At 38.2% G+C, this 21,844-nt stretch overlaps 1 protein-coding gene across 4 annotated transcripts in view; it reads right to left on the bottom strand.

The window, feature by feature from the left end:
* DOCK4 (dedicator of cytokinesis 4) overlaps positions 1-21,844 on the bottom strand; it is a 488,016-nt gene that overhangs the window by 259,181 nt on the left and 206,991 nt on the right. For all 4 annotated transcript variants that reach the window (XM_064289799.1, XM_064289800.1, XM_064289801.1 and 1 more), the window contains 3 exons: positions 7,158-7,241; positions 4,626-4,666; positions 2,567-2,622 (listed from right to left, as the gene is read on the bottom strand). In XM_064289799.1, coding sequence (XP_064145869.1) covers positions 2,567-2,622; positions 4,626-4,666; positions 7,158-7,241 — 181 coding nt within the window. The remainder of the gene's footprint in view (positions 1-2,566; positions 2,623-4,625; positions 4,667-7,157; positions 7,242-21,844) is intronic.

Genomic DNA, 21,844 nt, shown 5'->3' with positions numbered 1-21,844 from the left:
TGTTGAGATGAAAAAGGACAGAAGGCCTTTCCCTTGAGCTGGTGCCCTGAATTAGGACTTCTAGCCTATTAAAAAGGAGTCCAGGTTGCATAATGGTTAAGTGCTTGGTTGCAAATTAAAAAGTTGGCAATTCAAACCCATCAGCCGCTCCATAGAACAAAAGACCTGGCTATCTGCCCCCATAAGGATTAAAGACTAGGAAACCCTATGGGGCAGTTCAATTTGTCCTATAGGGTCAATATGAGTCAGAATTGACTCAACGGTACACAACAACAACAATAACCCTCCTAAACTGTGAAAACATAAGTTTTTGTTAAAGCCAACTACTTGCAGTATTCCTGTTATGGCTGCACTATGAAACTAAGATAGGATAAACTTTCACTGGGTGGAATGATGCTTGAACTCATCTTTGGTAGCATTCTATCTTGTCTCTTCTTCAGTTGGAATGTAAGATGGGGGCTGGGTGGCCCTTTGCTCTGGGGAGTTGAGAGGGTCAGCATCGGGCTTGGGGCAAAGGAAGCAAAGAGGACTTGGTTGCACCATCCTGCCCAGGATTAAGGGACAGGGATAGCGGCCTTTGACTTTCCACACTGCCTAGTTCAGACCTCCAGGACAGAAAGGTCAGAACAGTGTTTGGCTGAAGTTCCTCTGGAATGTCCTTTAGTTTACTTGAGGGGGGCTGAACAGTGTCAAACCCAGCCCAGTGCGAGAACTTCAAGAGGAGTGACAAATCTGCTCGGCTCATTTTTGCTGAATATAGCTGTACAGCATTTCTGAAGAATACACATTTATCTAAAAAATTCAGTGAAATCATGCAATGGAAAAAGAATGGAGGGCTCAGGCCTGTGTTTCAACGCAGGTTCCACTGTTGCCTGAACTGGGTGATCTTTGGCAAGTTACTTAAGGCCTCTCCGTGCTGGTCTTCCCATATGTAGATACTGCCCATTTGTTAGCATCTAGTCTATGGAGGGAAACCCTGGTGGCATAGTGGTTAAGAGCTACAGCTGCTAACCAAAAGGCTGGCAGTTTGAATCCACCAGGTGCTCCTTGGAAACTCTATGGGGCAGTTCTGCTCTGTCCTATAGGGTTGCTATGAGTCGGACCTGACTCAACAGCAACGGGTTTTTTTGGTTTCAGTCCATGGAGTTGTTATGAAGATTAGAAACAAGATATGTAAAGCCCCAGTAAAACAAACAAACAAAATGAGTTGATTCTGACTTATTAGGACCCCATGTGTGCAGAGTAGAACTGCTTCACAGGGTTTTCAAGGCTGTGACCTTTCTAGCACAGATTGCCAGGCCTTTCTTACACGGCATCTCGAGTGGGTTTGAATCACCAACCCTTCCACTGGTAGTCAAGTGCTTAACCATTTGCACCACACAGGGACTCCAAGCCCCACGAAGGGACCTCAGTAGTAGTAGTAGTAGTAGCAATGGTGTTTAGTAGTATTAGAATTACATACAACTATTTTAAATAATTATTACTACTAATAAAAATAATATTGTTTAAACTAGCTGGCTTAAATATATAAGACAAAGTGTAATGAGAACCTAGGTTCTTTAAGTTTTATTCATATAGGGAAGACTCAGAGTATTTATACCAGACTCTTAGCCACTTGCGGAAGTTCTTTCACTGAACTTGGACTTAATACTATACCTTTATCAAGAGTGGATATAAGAATCATTCATTTGAATAGCATCCTTTAACTTTTTCAGTAAAACTCAAGTTTGAAGAGACTTCACTATGCTTTAAATTGTGTTTTAAGAATTTAAATAATAAACTGCTATTTAGGGAAAAGTTGTGATTTCTAAGGCTAAAATCAGTATTCCTTTGTCATAAAATGAAAATTATACAATGATCCAACGCACGTCCCTCGTGGCAATGGCACCAAACGTTTATGTCCAAATCCGTGGCCCATTTATAATAAATGATCGGCTCATATGAACCACATAAATAGGCAAGTTCTACTGTTTTAACTTGTGATATCTTATCGGATATGTTATCCTGAAAGCTGCTTCAAGTCCTTTTGGAAATATTGGAAAAAACATCTAAAATGTGTAAGAAATCCTTATGTAATCAATGAGTTCAAATAAACAAAATATCGTATGAATAACATTCTCTAAAGTAGAGTAATGGCCTTGTGAAATGGTCACACACCAAAGGTATGTTATTATGTTCATTTAGAGAAAGAAATTCAAACTTGGGATCTTATAATCAGTGGTGAATCTAGGAAATTCCTGGGTTTTCAGACTACATGACTCAACATTTAATGGGTTTGACTGCCATGCTTCCTTAAGTAGCAAGAAACCAAAAACTGCTTAAGAATAGGCTGACTCCATGACCTGTGGACAACGAGAGACCTCAGTGTCCTTTCCTGCTGTGTCCAGTGCATGCAGACATGTAATTCTCTCCACCAACTGCCTTACTGCCATATATCTTTATGAAACAACCTAGACAACGGTATAATCTAAAGTTTATTTTTCAATACAATTGCTATGGCCTTTAAACACCTAAATAAGTGATGGTTCTGTGAAAATCCTAGCTATTAATAAAATTCATTTCTTACCCTTTGTTCTTTACACAGGCATTTTTCAAGTGAACGTAGCTGGAAGGAAATATACCCTGGAAGGGAAAACAAAGGGTTATGGTGCTGTCTGTTAAGGATGGCTTGGTTTCATAGGTCATATGCATCAAACACAACCATGAAACTATACTAATGCTAGGAAGAAGAAAAACATCTCCACCACATTATCATATAGGCTAAAATCTATTGCAGCTTAGGTCTCTCCTTTTTAGTTTTCATTGTTTACAAATTCAGAAACACTCCAAAATAAATATAATTGAACACAAATTAGATCCCATCATGAAAATATTCTCTTGATAAGACTGAAAATAAAACATGTTCATGAATTCTACACAAAATCATGTTATATTGAATATTTTTTTAAATATTGAATAGTTTTGGAAGAGACCTTTTTTTTTTTTTCTTTTTGGTGGTTGTTCTTTTTCTTCGCAAAACATTCATGTTTGTATTTAAAACTACACGCTAAAAAAATTAAACTGCTGTAAATTTGGAAACAATATGTATGGTGTTAAGGAAGATCTTTGACAAAAACACAGCAGCAATTAATCACTAAGCTGCCATTCGAATGGAACAAAATGAAACAAAAAGAAGCCAAGCTAGCTTAAAAGCCTTTTATGGTAGGGAAATGACAGGGCAAGGAAAATGCTCCTTTGTTCTAAATGGGAGATTGAAAGAAACAAAAAAGGGAACATCAATTTTATTGCCTATTAAGTGACAATATCCTCTGAAGGATTTTTGATGTATAATCAAATTCAAGTGCAATTAAATATTTAGGAAAACAAATGTCATTTGAATACATTATCACCACTGTGGACCCAAGTATAAAATAAAAGCCAATACACAAATTCTCTATATTTAACAGTAATAGATATGCAATTCATTCTTTCTTTTTTCCCTTAAAATTTAAATTCACCTCAACATGCTAGGATCAACAGAGAGTAGTCTTAATTTATAAGGAAAGGTCAGAACTTGGGGTTTAATTGTTAAAGAGAGAGAAAGTAACAGAGAAGTCATAACAGATTCTTTTTCCTCAAACATGTTCTAAATGAATAATTAAAATACCAAAGCTATATTTGTGTGTGCCCTGCAGATGCCCAAAAACAACTTTGAGGGCTAACCTATTAAAAAAATTAAATCTGTATATTCTTTTGTGCTTCAAGCTCACCTAAAATAAATAAAATGAAGTAATTCAACATAGTTGGATGATCCAGAGAGTGGCGTGTTTAACCAAAAAGGTTCGCAAAAGAGTTTAGCTTACTGACATTGTATTTTGAAATTGAGAAATAATATAATTTTTGATCTACAATCCTCATGAAGGCAGAATTAACCCAAAAAATGTTCACAACTATCTAAGACAACATTCGAGTATGTGGATAGTATGGGTAAGAGCTGGGAAGATAAGAATAAAGTAGAAAAACATAGATATTAATCAAAATCACAAACTAAACAAATGAAAGGCTAAAACAAAAGTCACGCTACCTCTTACTACAATTTCTGAGGTTTATATAAATATTTAAAGGATAATGAATCTTAGTTTCTGCCTGAAATTGTAAGAAAGATGGGCTTCTTATAATTTGGTTTTCCCATATTTCAGATTCCCAAACCCAGTGAGGCTCTTAACATGCTGCTAAAATAAATTTGTTTCTGCACACCAATATCTTACAAATGATACTATAGAAAACTTACAGATTAAATACCTCTACTCAATGTCTCTTTGGGAATACACATTTCCCCTGGCTGGGTTTTCACTTAGCTCTCTGAGAAACTAACACTTATAAAAAAGATTTTGTTTAAATATAATAAGCTTATTAAGGTCTTCCCAGGACAATTTTCAAGAGACACACAGGATTGTCATCTGAGTAGTATATTTTACTTGTAATCCAAGTCCAAAGGAATTTCCAAAATTATGAAAATCTGTATTAGTATGCAGCATTTCAACTAGGAGTCCCCACTGTAATCTCAATTGTATAATGAAATAAAGTAAAATGACTATCTTTTTTTTAAAAGTCCCATAATCATGGTTCGAAGAAATCATTTTTACCTTGATATTTGGGTTTTTTAAGGCAAATCCTCGGTACCAGCCTGTGGAAAAACAATCATTGTCATATTTCAATAAACCATTGTAATATTTTAAAAAGTAATGAATCAATCTGTTCTTTGCTGGTAATACTTTACCCAACATGTAAATATTCTATGTATAAACATGGTGGTGGTTAGCATAAAGCTAGACTGTAGTTAAGTGACTACTAGTTCAAGTATTCTATTAAAAAAACTGTTTAAAAAAGACAATTGTAGTGGAAATTTATATTAAAAATACAGAAACATGCATAGTATAAAGAAAGGCTGTGGAGTCAGAACATTGGACTTACATTCTGGTTTTGCCACTTATCAACTATTTAATCTTAGGCAAGTTACTTGATCTCTCTGAGCATTTTCTCCCATTTTATATAAAAGGCCACACTAATTCTCAGGAAAATTCAAGAGCCTGTACAAGATTTAGTACATTTCCAAATTCTATCTGCCTGACTACAAAGCACAGACTCTTCACCACCAACAACAGCAGCCATCCAGCAGTCATGTAGTGAATTTAATTTGTACATCGTTCAGCCCCAGGTCTTCGGCTAGATCAGTCTGATAGCCTAAGAGGAGTGAAGCCAGGTCTCATTTGCTAATAGCACTCATGGACACTGTCTCATCAGCACAGTACCCTACCAATTGAGCTCACCAATACTTTTATTCTGTAGAATGTCAATTCCTTAGCCTCAAAGTAGCTCAGAATCACTTTTACAGCAGTATCCTTAGAGAAGAACAATGTCTTTTTGTAGTTTAAAACAAATACAAAAACCCATTGCCGTCGACTTGATTCCAACTCATAGTGACCCTATAGGATAGAGTAGAAAAGCCCCTTTGGGTTTCCAGGGAGCAGCTGGTGGATTCCAATTGCCAACCTTTTGGTGAGCAGCTGAGCTCTTAACCATTGCATCACCAGAGCTCCCAAAAAAATAAATACAGGATATATTATAATTAACATATAAAAAACCAAACCCACTGCCATCAAGTCAATTCTGACTCGTAACAACCCTGCACTGGTAACATATAACATATAAAAAAAAAAAGCCCCCTTTAAAAGTATTATTTGCAACTTTTATGTTCTCAAGTGTAGAAACCCTTTTGTTTATTCATATAAGAAATTATTTTCCTATGACATAAATGTTCTAATTAAAATTTTAAAAGCAAACATTTGAACTTTGTACTTAATATTTGTTTCTCATAATGTCTTCTCAAAAGAATATATTGCAATATAACATGCCTAACAATGTTTTAAAATGAGTCTGAAGAAATTAGTATGCATTTGAGAATCAGAAATCTCTAAACCTCAGGATTTACTATATCTCATATAAAATTATACATCAAAAATATTGATTTATATATAATTATTCTAACAGCAATCAAAACTTTTCAAGAATGTAGAAATGTCATGGAGAGGCTTCTCTTATGGTACTGTAAAGGTTTTAGATTTAAAAACAGCTGCCATTATAATAGAGTTCATTTTCCTGCACCAATTCAATACAGATTTCATATTTACCTTTGTACAACACAGAAACAGACAAATACATCTGGTAATGATATAGAAAAGCTTCTTAATATATTTTTAAGGGGATCACTTGAGAGAAGACAGAATAAAGACCTATATAATAAATTCACCATTTAATGCCGGGCTCTAACTGAATCTACTGTTTCATTTAGGGAAACACAATTTAATCTACAAGGAAACATGATATGATAGAATTTTATCATATTATAAATTTCTAATAAGAAGAACCTTTTAGGAAAATGGATATTTTTGGAAATACTGATTGGACCTTAAAATCTAGTCATTGTGTTAATAAGAAAACAGAGTAGCCATTTTACCTGGGATCTTTTTAAGGACTAGATGTTTTATGGAAAAGGAATGGAAACATTTGAGAACATATTAGTATCTGGACTTAATGAGTTACCTACTACAAAATTCAATAATAATCACAGAAGTTCATAAAAGATATTTCACTAACATGAAATCCCTAAGGATGTGATGAATATTTTTTTAGCCCAAATGTGGGGAGGGAGAAAAGGCTACAGGACTCTACTGACTAGAGTCGCCCTGGAGAGGAGTCCGTCCCCATGGCAACTAGCTAACGAAGATCTGGTAAGCCATTTCTGCTCTGGGCCTGTTTCTTCCTCTGTAACTTGTTCAGGGAGTATCTGCTAGACCATTGCCAATCTGAGAAAAGCCTTCAAGGCTGGCACTAAGTCAGGAGCTCCCATAAATACAGTAGCCTTGATTGCTTCCTATATTGGCATCTACTGAATATAAGGAAATAATACAATCAGCTTAAAAATACCGAATGATGCTTTTTCATTAGTCAAACATTGAATATGCAAGAAACAAGTTTTGTCAAAATGGTTCTCTGTACTACCGGAAAAATTCTAGAGATTAATAGAGGTATGGGCAGCACTTGTAAACTTTATGAACTGTCCAATGTTGAGGAGGTTGTTCAGAGAAACTCAAAATAATTACAGCTAGCCCACTTACCATCACACTTTTCCAGGATCTGAACTGTATCTCCAATTTCCAAAGACAGGCCATATGGGACGGTTCCTCGAAAACTGGCAATAACTGTAAGAAATGATATAGAATATATGAAGACAATCATATCAGTCACACTGCTTACTATTAAATGCTATTGACTGGAAAAAAAAAGGAATGTGAATAAGAAGTACACTTTGTAAGCTAGAGCGTGTTGTTATATTTTAATTTTATGTATGTCTGAGAGAGTCAATCTTTTAAGTTCATATACTTTGTCGATACCTTGGTCCAATGAGTATTATAAATATGCATTTCAAAGATGAGGAATTTACCAAAATATCATACAAAATATCAAGAATATCATCCAATGATATATATAAACAAAGGTACTGGCTGAAGAGCTCTGTGAGATGAGTACTGTGTCTATCTTGTGTACTGCTACATTCACTCCCTATCCATTTCTTATTATTCAATCTGTATGCTGAGCAAATAATCTGAAAAGATGGACTATATGAAGAAGAATGCAGTATCAGGATCAGAGGAAGACTCGTTAAGAACCTGAGATATGCAGATGATATAACCTTGCTTGCTGAAAGTGAAGACAACTTGAAGCACTTACTGATGAAGAGCAAAGACTACAGCTTTCACTATGGATTACACCTCAACATAAAGAAAACAAAAATCCTCACAACTGGACCAATAAGCAATATCACTATATGCGGAGAAAATACTGAAGTTGTCAAGGGTTCCATTTTACTTGGATCCACAATTGATGCCCATGGAAGCAGCAGTCAAGAAATCAAATGACATATATTGCATTGGGCAAACCTGCTGCAAAAGATCTCATCCTGCAGCATAACAACAATTATCAGGACTGGGCAGTGTTTCATTTGGTTGCACACAGAGTCGCTATGAGTCAGAACCATCTCAGCAGTACCTAACAAAAACAAAGCTTGGTTCATCTTTCTGATGTATTGTTTCAAGGAGATTTATTTTCCCTAGACTGCAAGCTCCTCAAGAGCAGGGACTGTTTCTATTTGCTCGCTATTACATCCCCAGGGTCAAGCACAATACATGACACAAAAGCAGTCTTCTTGTGAAGCAGCCAATGATGAGAATTTGTTTAATAATGACTAGACTCTCCTCAACGGCTAAACACACAACTGCCATGACAATTTCCAGATGCCTTCACCCTCATACCATTTGGAATGGCATTTATCGTTTGGCCCTACCTAATGGTTATAGATTGATTGGTTTCTGAAACATCGTTGCATTGCTGGAGCTCTGGTGGAGACCTGTTGGCACAGTGGTCAAGCGTTCAGCTGCTAACCAAAAGGGGCAGTTCTACTCTGTCCTATAAGGTCACTATAAGTTGGAATCGACTTGAAGACAATAGATTTTAGTTTTGTTTGGAGCCCTGGTGGTGCAATGGTTAAGAGCTCAGGCTACTAACCAAAAGGTCGGCAATTCAACTCTACCAGCTACTCCTTGGAAATCCTAGGGAGCCGTTCTATTCTGTTCTATAGGGTTGCTATGCATTGGAATCGATTTGATGGCAACAGGTTTTTTTGTTTTTGTTTTGTTTTGGGGGGGCGGGGGGGCAGGACTAGGATGTAATACCAGAAAGTGTTCATAAATTGATCATCCCTTGGCAACTGAAGAAATTTACGGAGAGAACAAAGCACACTGATTCTCCCCTGGATAGTAACACTTGAATTATAAAGGAGACAAAAATGGAGATGTAAAGAAAATGCAGATTCCCTGGGTGGCACAAAGGGTTAAGTGCCTGACTACTAACCAAAGGATTGTGGTTCAAACCCACCCAGAGGCACTTCAGAAGACAGGCCTAGAGATCTGCTTCCCAAAGGTCACAGCCTTGAAAACCTTATGAAGCAGTTCTACTCAGCACACATGGGATTGACACAGGCTTGCCATGACTCAGAATCAACTTGATGGCAACCAACAACAACAACAAAGAAAATGCACCTCAACAAGCAAAGGGAGAAACGGTATCTCCTATTAAATACTGGGCTCCATTAAATATTACGTATGCCGAAATCAACTTGCAACTGATATTAAAAGAAAATGATAGCAAATGCTTTGACTACATGATTTTAAAAAGCCCAGAATTTTGGAAGTCAATTTTATAATTTTGTTATTGATAGTGAGGTTTAGATACAATCCAAATCCCAAAAGTAAGTTATTGCTAATGTTGAAAATGTATTTTAAAAGCTTGAGGGAACACATGGACCTGTTAAAAATCAAAATGTGCCAATAAATAACGGGTTTTTAGACAAGTCTACAGCCCTTTTATGATCTCAAAACAAAATTACCATTAGAGATCAAAGCACGGGACAGAAAACATAACCCAAAGTCATCAGATGGATGAAAGTAACTACATAGTAACCCGTTTAGAAAATTTTATAATAGCACTAATTCATGATGTCATTTTCTAACTATAACCATAAATACCATATGGCCTCATACTGATATGATAGAAGATGTCTGCTAGAGAAATAATCAAGAGTCTGTATATCTTGACAGATTACTTCACTTTCAGGGACTTCATCTTGTAATGGATCAACAAGCAAACAGACAACAGATTGATTATACTTTAGAAGATTTCAAAACATGCTTGCACCCAGAATTGTCTTTTTACTCTCATGAAGTTACCTTAACCTCTCACAAGCCTGGTGGGTCAACACTGTGCACTAGTGATATCTCTTTTAGAGGTCCAAGTCCCTGGACCCCCAATGCGGTTCCGCATACAGCTCTCATAGGGCACTCTTGAACCCCCAAGGTTCCCATGGATTCTTCCTTCACTGCCAGCTGCCCCCTCTTTCCCCTGATTACCTTCTTGAACACAGCAAAATCACTCACAATTTCACTTCTTCATCCTCCCTTCATGCCTCAGCCCTTCTAATCTAGCCTTCCCTGTCTTCTATCACTGTTCTCACTAAGCTCTCCAGTCACCTCACTGTGGCCACATTCACATTCCCTTTCAGATGTCTATTCTTTCTGGAATCTTCTACTGGTTCTCTCACATCATCCCAGGCTTCTTCCTTGGACTTTCTTCCTTGCCCCTCGTTTTAAATGTTGGTGTCACCCAGGGTTCTCTCCTCAAGAGGCTGAAGTGTAAAGGCTGGGGTATAGGAAAACAGCATTGAACCTGGCATTGTGGGATGTGGGTTTGAACCCTTATTTTACCACTTATTAGCTGTGTGACCTTGGTCAAGATATCAACCTTAACATTTCCATTATTTCACTGGGCAAATGTGGGTAACAACCAAGAGATTGCAAAAGTTAGTGGGGGATTAAATAAGACATTTAATCCTTTTTCTTTCCTATCCATATATATTCTCCCCAGATGGAGAAGTATTTCTTACTGTGTTAAACGACAGCACTGTCCATCAACTGTATGAGCCAAAAACCCAGGAGTCATCAATACAGCGCCTCACCCACATATCCAATCCATCACCACATCACAATGATCCTATCTCCTAACTATTAGAATTCATTCTCTTCTCACTATCTCCATTCCCACCATCATCCAAGCCTTGGTATTACCTCTTATCTGGTCTTCTCTAGCAGCTTCCTAATAGGTCTATGCTCTTATCTCAGGTTCTTCTCCAATTCATTTCCCACGTAACAGTTTGAGAGGTCTTTTCAACGTGCACATCCGATGAAGTCATCCTCTTCCTTGAATACATCAAAGCTCTCAGAATAATACAAAAACCACTACCATGGCCTGTAAGACTCTGCCCTTCTCTCTGGTCTCACCCTGCCCCTCTCAAACCCTGCTCTCTGTATTCCAGCCACAATGACCTTCTTTCAGTAACTTCCTTGCTATGTTCTCTCCCACACAGGACTTTGCCTATGATTGTACCCCTGCATGGAATACGCCTCCTCCCCCTCCTTGCCAAGTTAAGCTATATTCATTCTGCAGATATGGTTCAGTGGTCACATCCTCAGGGAAACCTTCCTTAATGTCTCTCCCCACAACATGCACTCATAGTACATAGACCACTCACGTACACCACTGGTATTTTTGATTGATGCCTCTTTCAGTAGGCTGTAAGTTCCATGAAGGTAAGGACTGTGTTGGTTTTATTGGGATACCCGATTCAGTACCAAGCCTGGTACAAACCATGAGCTCGATAAATAATCACCGAGAGAATGAACTAGGGCATGGCCATTATTGTTAAGTGTTCTGGTCCTAAACAATTGGGTTGTTTTATGATTGGCAATACTATTTTAAGAGGGCCCGCAAAATTCTAAGAACTAAACTATATCACCCATGAAAACCCATTCTTTCATAAGAGCTGTTTAAAACTGTAATGACAGTTTGGTTCATAACCTTGTATCATCTCATTTCTCACCAAAGCACTCTTTGCAGCTGAATTCAGATGATCTTACTCTTTAGCTATCTAATATTTTACAATTATTAAAGACAGGCTAATAAGTTCTTCAGTCTCACTGGGTCTCAGGTGCCTCCTCTGTAAAACAAAGGAACTGGAGGAAGTGAACTGAAGTGCCTCCGCCAGCCTGAAATTCTCAGGGTCTGGAAAAAGATTTTCAGCTTGGCACTGACGAACCATAATAAAACCCAAAAACCAAGCCAGCTGCCATTGAATCATAAGGCACAGGGTTTTCAAGGCTATGACCTTTCAGAAAAAGATTGCCAGGCCTTTCTTCTGAGGTGCCTCTGGATAAGTTTGAACTGTCAACCATTTATACAGCACAACACATACTGAAGAACTCTGCCCTAAAACTGCCCCAGCTTTGGTTTTAGTTACTGCCTGTGATCTAATGGACATCTGTCCCCAGCTGCAACAGCTATCTGATAAAACAGAAGGGAAAGCCCACCCTCAGCATCTCAAACAAGGCCCTTTACCACAGCTCTCCACCTGCCTTTCCAGGTTCACACACCACCCACCTCTCCACACACAACCCTATTCTCAGCTGCACCTAAATTCACGTAAGCCTCAGTGCCTTCAGATGTACTATTCCCTTTTGGGGGTTTGCCTTCTCCACTCTTTCTACATTGGGAATTGCAAATCAGTCTCAGTTTAAGGCTTAGCTCAAACGTTAGCCCTTCAAAAGATTCCCCAACTCTACTTCTTCTCTCTCCCATCTTGGGCACGTATGGAAGCAATGACTCCATCTGGGCTCCAAGGGCACTTTGACCACACCACATAGAGAGTAAGTTATCACATAATATTATAGTACTTTATTTATCTGTATCTTCCTATTTAAGAACATCACCTGTTTCTAATTCATCTTTAAAGACCCAGCATGAGTGTCTGAATGCATGAATGAAGAATGAAAAAAATGCATGAAGTGAAGGAGCAAATGAAGCCACTGTGAAATGGTGACTCCAATTTTAATGGATACAGAGAATGTCAGGGGCACCTCTCATAACTAGTAAACATCTAAGCAGTAAGTATTAACCTGTAGATCTTAATGGAAAGTAACAATTTTCACAATGTAGTTCAAAGCATGACTATGATCTTTACCCTCTAAAAGGGCAAGGCTCTCTATCTTTGCATTGCACAACTAACTCCACCTTGCTGTGTACCGAACTCATGAACAGATGGATGAATGGTATACTCAAGCAAGATGTTTAGGCTTCAAATTACAAACGTTGAAAGAGGAAGGCAGTTCTAGGCAGAAGTGCAAATATTTTTAAAACATGATTTGCTCATGTTTGTTACTGACAGCTGTAACATCACAAACTAAGGAAAACCAGAAGAGCAAAAGATTCAGAGACAACATATGCATTAATAAAACTTAATCTGCATTTCCATCACTTACGCTTAAAGCATATATTATTTTTGGAGTCCACTCTGGAGACATTTCAATTAAATCCCTTTAAGTTCCTCCAAGTGGTTTTGCATGAAACAAGTCTATAGTTGAAAATTTGTTTTGCCCTCAGTTATTGTAAAGTCACTATTTCTTAGTATAAAACTCCTCTCATCGTACATCTTTCACGAGTATCTTTTTTCCCAATAATATTGGGATTTATTGAACATGATCTCACAGTATCTTGACTTCTTGATTTCTTTTTCTTGTTTGTTTTCTTACAAATTGCTCAACTTTAGTAGCCACAGAAAAGGTCACAGAGAATGAACCCTTGAGAGAACTGGGAATACAAAGGTCCAAAACAATTGTTTTAGTGATTAGGGCCCTGAGAATACAAAACGTCATCTAAAAAATCCCTGTTTACTACTACATAAAAATTATTTGTATTAATAAACATGTACATAAACCTAGTTCATATTCAAGTCCTTTAAAAAATGTACGTAAGCTGAAAGCACTGAATTTATAACATAATCGTCTGGAAAAGTATGCCCTAAACAGCTTCCTATTATCATTTACAATGTCATTCCTTTATATAATGATATCAGTTCACTACCTTTTGATGGTTTATTCAAAATTAAACAGTTATGAGGAATATTACCAGGGACTGCCAAAAGATCGAACAAATCTGTCTTGGAAGAAGTACAACCAGAATGCTCCTTAGAAGCAAGGATGGCGAGACTGAGTCTTACATACTTTGGACATGTTGTCAGGAGGGATCAGTCCCTGAAGAAGGACATCATGCTTGGCAGAGTACAGGGTCAGTGGAAAAGAGGAAGACCCTCAATGAGGTGGACTGACACAGTGGCTGCAACAATGAGCTTAATCATAACAACAATTGTAAGGATGGTGCAGGACCGGGCAGTGTTTCATTACATGGTGCATAGGGTCGCTATGAGTCGGAACCGACTGGACGGCACCAAACAACAACATGAGGAATATACTCAAACGTGACTTGTATTTTCTGTGTAGATGGTAAAAAGAAAGCAAAGTGTTGCTGTACAGTAAGGACTTGTTTCTTAGTTTTGACAATATTTGCTCAAGCAAGGAACAAATCGATAATCTGAAACTTTTAAATTTAGTACAGTGATATTCAATCATAGGGTTCTGTGACTTTTGAAACCGAAAATAGAAAAGAATTATAAAAACTACTCTAAGTCAATCATGTAACCCTAAATCCCAGACAATAACATATTCTCCATCATCATTGTCAAAATAATATTTACAATGATTTTCCTTGCCACAATTCAATTGAAGTCTGGCTAATGCTGCCCTTGCCCTTTATGGGCTGACAATCCAAGATGAATGAAGCATAATGCAGGGAAAAACAACGAAAACGCTTTGTGTACCATGACATAAAGGAAGCAAGCTCATCCCTCAAAGTCAGAAGAGACAGTTTGGCTTCATCTTTCTCATAAAAGGATCTCCAACCCATGACCAGGTTGTGGTCTGTTCAAGAAAGGTCACTTGTGAGCTGACTACTTACAACACACAACACGATTCTATCATTCACAAGTTCAAAGGTTGTTCCACAAAATCCTACTTAATACAAAAATGAAACTGGAGTTTATTCCCATCAAAAATGAAAATAGGTGTAAAATCTTGAACACTAGGGTTTGAAGCAAAGAAGTGACAATTAGAATGACTTCAATTGCTTTGACTACTGACTTTGTGGAGATGCTAAAGGAACTGAATATGTCAGAGAACATTTAAAACTGGTACTTTCCTATGTCATGTTCACTTGAAATTGTAGATTTGGCTCTGGCTTTTCACAGATGTATCTACATTTAGATTCATCAACTATTACGAGAATCGTTTGGGAGGTTCGCAAATAGAAAACAGGAAGAAGTAGTAGAATTTCTGGAGAACCTGGAAGAGACAAGAGAAGAAGAAAGGGGGCTCAAGCAAACTAAAGTATTTTCAGGTACTTTATTTCATGAAATGGTGACCTGTGAAGAAGAGAATAAGGGATCTTCTCTTTTGCACATGTGCAAAATCTCCTGTAGGGAAAGATAAAATATGGTAGGGAAAATCAAGTTAATAGTCTAATCAAAGACCCTATTCTGAGGTAAGGCTAAGGAGCCCTGGTGGCGCAGCAGTTAAGCTCTCTGCTGATAACCAAAAGGTAGGCAGTTTGAACCCACCAACCACTCTGTCATGGATTGCGTCCCCCCAAAAATATATGTCAACTTGGTTAGGCCATGATTCCCAGTATTGTGTCGTTGTCCTCCATTTTGTGATTGTAATTCTATGTTGAGAAGATTAGGGTGGGATTGTAACACCACCCTTACTCAGGTCACCTCCCTGATCCAAAGAAAAGGGTGTTTCCCTGGGGTGTGGCCTGTACCACCTTTTATCTCTCAAAAGATAAAAGGAAAAAGAAACAAGTGAAGAGTGGGGGACTTCATACCACCAAGAAAGCAGCACCAAGAGCAGACCACGTCCTTTGGGCTGGGGTCCCTCCAACTTGTAAGCTCCTCAACCATGGGAAGATTGAGGACGAGGACCTTCTTCCAGAGCCCACAGAGAGAGAAAGCTTTCTCCTGGAGCTGACGCCCTGAATTTGGACTTGTAACCTACTAGACTGTGAGAAAATAAATTTCTCTTTGTTAAAGTCATCCACTTGTGTATTTCTGTTATGGTAGCACTAGATGACTAAGACACACTCCATGGGAGAAAGATGTGGCAGTCGGTTTCCGTAAAAATTACAGTCTTGGAAACTCTATAGGGCAGTCCTACTCTGATCTATAGGGTTGCTATGAGTCAGCGTCAACTCAATGATAACAGATTTTTTTTTTTTTTTTGGTTTGAGGTAGGGCTTAAGAGAAGCTAGAAGTCTTTTGTTGTTGTTGATCGCAATGGAGTCAATTCCTACCCATGGCAACCCAGTGTGTGCAGAGTGGAACTGCTCCTAGGGTTTTCAGGCTGGAACCTTTCAGAAGCATATCTCCAGGCCTGTCTTCTGAGGTGCCTCTGGATGAGTTTGAACTTTCAACTGTCGCTTAGTAGCCCAATGCTTAACCATTTGTGCCACAGCTGAAGAGAGCTGCTTTGCCCAAGAGCATGCTCCCTTCCCAGGGCGGCCTACAGTCAAAGAGTAAAAGTGTGGGCATATCAAGGCCAGGCCCTCGCATCCCAGCTCAGTATAACTCTGAAGGGTCATTCCAGCTGAGGTGACGGAGGCCGTCATTGCCTGCATCACAGCTTAACTTCTCTCTCAGTCCAGTCTTGCTTCCTTCCTCTTTCCCCTTACCCCCACAGAGCTGTATCCTAAGAGCACTCAGTAATAAATACTCCACAAACTAATCTCCATCTCAGAGTCTGCTTCTTAGAGAGCCCAGCGTGCTACAAGCATTAAAGATTAACCCATTCAGAAATTATTTCCTGCCAGGCTTATTTTCATGTTCCACTTCCAAAGAGAAGGAAAGTAACATTATTAAATTAATATTTTATAATAGCATATATTACATAAGATTCCCTGGGTAGCGCAAATGGTTAAGTGCTCAACTACTAGCGGAAAGGTTAGTGGTTCAAATCCACCCAGAGGCATCTCAGAAGACAGAACTGGCAAACTGTTTCCAAAAGTTCACAGCCTTGAAAATCCTATGAAACAGTTCTGCTCACGGGGTCGCCATGAATCAGAATCCACTCAAGGACAACTAACAACGACAACAATATATTCCATTAGTAATATTATATTCATAATAATTACAATAGTATATAATGCAATATGAGGCTCTGGTGGTTCAGTGGTAGAATTCTTGCCTCCATATGGGACACCCAAGTTTGATTCCTGGCCAATGCACCTCACGTACAACTACCACTGTCTGTCAGTGAAGGCTTGAGTGTTGCTATGATGCTGAACAAGTTTCAGCAGAGCTTCGAGACAAAGACAGACTATGAAGAAAGGCCTGATGATCTACTTCTGAAAATTAGCCAGTGAAAACCCTATGGGTGACAACAGTTCGATCTGCAACAGATCACGGGGATGGTGTAGGACCAGGCGGTGTTTTGTTGTGTTGTGCATGGGATCAACATGAGTCAGGGGTCGACGCGACAGCAGCTAACGATAGCAACAAAAATAACATATTACAGCATTAAATACTATTTCTAATCTTCTATGATTTTTATTCCCATTTCAGAGACAGAGAAAAGATGAGGAAAGAGGCAAAAAAGTAAACAAATTATTAGTAACAGGAGGGAACTACTCCACATTAAGATTTATTTCAAGACAGTATCGCTGTGGCAGTAAATGAACCACTTTTATTTTCAAAAGAGTCATAAAAACACTCTTCACCTTGGCTTTAATGCTAAAAACACAAAGGCACTTTTCCTAAGTGGCTACATGAACAAATGAAGGTCAGGAAATAAAACTTTGAACTAATTATTGGATCCACATATCAGTACTTTTTAAAAACAACTTAATATGACAGAAAAGGTTATGATTTTGGCCAACTGCCAGCCAAGAGGAGCATGTGGGAATAGACAGAGATTAAACAATTATCTCAAAAGCTTCTTAGCACTCAGGAAAGGGAGGTAATGCTCAAGTGAGAGATGGAAGGCTAGGACTTAGCTCCACTATGTATAAATAAACCATGTGGTCCTTGGTCCCTGTATTTCCTAACCTAGAAGGACACCAGCTGCCCGGCCTAACTGACATAAATGCTGCAAGGATCACATGAATGTAGCATAACCTGATTTGCTGTAAGCGTAAGAAAATATGAGATATTATTATTATTATTTGTCTTTGTTGCTAACTGGAAATTTGGGGGCTGGATCCGGATCTGACATGGGCAAAAATAAGTCAAAAGCCCTTCCTCTGTTTCGCTACTATAACCAAAAACCGAACCTGTTGCTGTCGATTCCAACGCATAGTAACCCTATAGGACAGAACAGAACTGCCTCACAGGGTTTCCAAGGAGCACCTGGAGAATTCAGACTGCCGAACTTTTGGTTAGCAGCCATAGCTCTTAACCACTACGCCTCCGGGGTTTCCTTTTGTTACTACAGCTTCTTAGAAATCATTATTAATAAGTTAAACTTAGAAAGGTTCAGGGTCATCCATTCAAGAGGAAAAAAAGCTGATACTATTACTTTTTCTGATAAAACAGCAAAAATATCTTTGACGATGAGACTGATAAGAAAAGTAATAGAAGTAAGAAGGATTTTCCTAAAATGCTAGGGCGATGATAAGAAGGGAAGGAGATTGAGTGTTTAACATCCACTCTGCCCCAACACTGCATTATTTGTCCAAGGGATAACAGCACTAAGAAGAAAAGAAAAAGAACAAGATACCTTATGTCATAAAGCAGAATAAAGTTAGAGAAAACAAAAATTGCTTTCCCCACAACCCAAGTAAAAATATTCATCAAGAAGTAAGATACCATTTCCCAATCATATACATCAAATCTAACACCAATTTATTTGGTGAAAAAAAAATTACATGCCCTCTTCCAATGTGATACAGTTAACATTAAAATACTATTTAAGAGAATTCTTTGATATTCAGGAGTAAGTTTCCTAAATATTTCTTTTTTTTTTTTTTTTAGTGTCTTTGCTATAAGGGAAGATATAAGAGTAAGCTCTTATAACCCTCTGTGTCTTTTTTTCTGATTATCTTTCCAGGTACTAAATACTCAAAGTAACAAAACAGTATGATGAACTGAAATGGTATGCTTGGGCCAAACCATCTTCGCATCCCTACTCTGCGCTAGTGACTCAGAAGGCCACCCTAACACCGGGAGAACCCAGCTTGATTTCTTGGCAGCCACTTCTAACATTCTCACAGCCTAATACTCAGTCCTGTCTCATCTCCAGTCATTCATCCTCCTCACACAACTAAGTATTCATATTTCCCATTTTTGCCCCACAAGTTTTTCTTTTTTTTTCAATTTTAATTTTGACTTCCATTCCCAATGTTCTCTTTTCAAAAGGTCTGCTAGAATATCATCTACAAATCACATAACACGCTCATCTGACAGAAGATGAACTCTAAGTCACAGCTGTTACTGCCCCTTCTGCTCTGATGATAAACCAATTTCCAATTTTGGCCAAACACCAGTTTTGATAAGTGTTGGTCACTCAAAATGAGTCAAAGACAATTTCTTTAGGAAATGGGAAGCCAGTGAGTATTTTAATGGAGGAAATGCCCAAATTTCCTTCAAAATCTGGCTCCTGCCCACTCTTCCAGTTTCATCCTTTAAAAACCACATTCAATAGTCACACTGAACTTTATGCCTTTACCAATCTTTTTCCCTCTATTTGGGATTCCCACTTCCTACTGTCCCTCCACCATCAGCTATTCTTCCAAATAACTCAAGTGTCCTGCTCCAGGAAAGCTTAAGACTCCATTCTCGCTCTACCTCATCCCCTCCTGTTGGCATTTCCATTACATAGCACTCATTCCACTGCAGTCAACACTAAGTTTTGGGCTCCTTTATATTCCCAGAACCTAGCACAGTGCATGATCCCTAATGGGTACCCAATAAGTGTTGGCTAAATATGTAATGAAATGAAATCACCAAGGTGTGGAATTTACTTATTTATTCAACCCACTGTCTATGTGCTAGAACTCTACTAAGCACTAGAAATACAAAGATGAAGATAAAATAGTTGGCATCTGCTTCAAGGAGTTCCTAAGTCATGAGACACATTTCCTATGTCTCTTGGTTCCTACAAAATACAGTTCGGAGATAGTAAATGGACAACTGTAAGCGTTCGGCAGCTAACCGAAAGGTCAGCAGGTCGAACCCACCAGCCACCCCATGGGTGAAGGATGTGGCAGTCTGCTTTCCCAATGATTACAGCCTAGGAAACCCTATGGGGCACTTTGACTCTGTCTTTACAGGTTATCTGTGAGTCAGAATCTGACTTGATGGCAATGGGTTATTCTGCTGCTTGGATTTTGTCCCTTAAGCATTCAATTGAGCAATTCTTTTAGGTGTACTTTATCCATTTTTATTAATTTCATCAATTTCTATTATTTGTTGGAGTTCCGTCATCCCAACAAGACTAAACACATGTTCAGGGCAAGGACTAGGGCTCCAGCAGAGTACCCAGAAATGTGGTAAACACCTATCAATTGTCCAGCAACTAGCACTAAAGTGAACGAGAAGTTACACACCCAGCCTACACACTGCCTCAAAGTGTTGATGCCTTCTTCAACCAAAGCACATTCCTCAACCATGATTTGCACATGTGCTGAGATCTAATTCAAGTCTAGCCCTCCACTCTTCTCTTCAGTAATTTGTATTCCCAGTGATTTTTAATGTTTATAAAACTGACATACAGTTCGATTACTCTAGCATGGGGCAAAAAATGAAGTCCAGTGGTCATTTTTATTTAACATTTAATTTTGAAATAATTTCAGATTTACAAAAAAGTTACAAAAGTAGTACAAAGACGTCCCATATACCCTTCATTTAGCTTCCTCAAATGGCAACATCTTAAATAAAAAAACCAAACCTATTGCCATCCAGCCAATTCGAACTCATAGTGACCTTATACAATAGAATAGAACTAGAACTGCCGCTTAGGGTTTCCAAGTCTGTAAATCTTTAAGGAAGTAGACTGCCACGTCTTTCTCCTACGAAGCAGCTGATGGGTTCAAAACACCGGACTCCTGTTTACCAGCCAAGTACTTTAACCACTGTACCACCTGAATGCCTTGTGCTAAACAAGCATAGTACAATTATCAAAACAAGGAAATATTAATACGGTATCACTGACTAGTCGTCAAATTTTATGAAAATTCTACCAATTTTGCATTAATGTCCCTTTTCTGATCCAGGATTTAATCCGAGACTCCATAGTTAGATTTAGTTGTTATATCTCCTTAAATTTCCTAAGTCTGCCTTTCATGATGCTTTTGAAGAGGACTGGCCTGTTATTGTGCAGGATGTCTCTAAATTTAGCTTTGTCTGATGCTTCTTCATGATTAAATATAGCATATTCATTTTTGGCAAGAATATCACAGGCTTGGTGCATCTTATCAGAAGGTATCATGGTGATATGTCTCAGTACTGGCTGTTAACCTTGATCACTTGGTAAGGGTGGTGTCTGCGAGGTTTTTCTACTGCAGTTATTATTTTTCCTTTGTAATTAACAAGTATTTTATGGGAGACACTTTGAGACTATGGAAATATACTGTTTCTCATCATCCTTCATGACATCCATTGATGATTTTTGCCTGCAACTTTATCCAATCCTAAATCTGATATTTTTTCACAGGATCCCTCAGACACTGGTAGATCATTTTATCTGCAGTCGAAGCCTGGAAGGAGTCCTTTTGGAAGTGAGCACAAAATACTAACCTTAGTCTTGATTTCTTAAACAGAAAGTATAAAAATTTACATCACTACCATAGGTATTCTTGGGATGACTCTACATACCAAGGAAAAGAGAACCTCAACTGTAATATTTGTTTCAGAAAAAAACAAAAAATTGAATCTTTTGCTTAATTTTGAGGGCACTACATCACCTCTTTAGATGTTACTTCCTTAACCAAAAAACGTGTATAGAAGTGTTTGGTGAAAGATGGTTTTTAAACTGTTTCAACCAACATTTTCAAGGAAAACTGAATGGGCCTAGTCGTTAACCTCAACCATCTGCAGATATGAATTAAAACCTTCCATCCTCACTGCACTTACCAGTGACTACGAAGGAATAGTGGTATAATTTTACACATTTTTTTATTTCATGGCAGGAATCTAGCCTTCCCAATAACTGTGCAATAACATTTTTAACTGAGGTCTTAGTCCTTATGATGTTCATAACAGTTATTATAAGCTATTCATTCCATTGCATATTCTATTAGAACTGATTATTAAAATTTT

Source organism: Loxodonta africana, chromosome 8, assembly GCF_030014295.1.
Source record: "Loxodonta africana isolate mLoxAfr1 chromosome 8, mLoxAfr1.hap2, whole genome shotgun sequence".
Classification (NCBI taxonomy): Eukaryota; Metazoa; Chordata; class Mammalia; order Proboscidea; family Elephantidae; genus Loxodonta; species Loxodonta africana.
The sequence above is the reverse complement of the archived record's forward strand: the minus strand, read 5'-3'. Positions and strand labels throughout refer to the sequence as shown.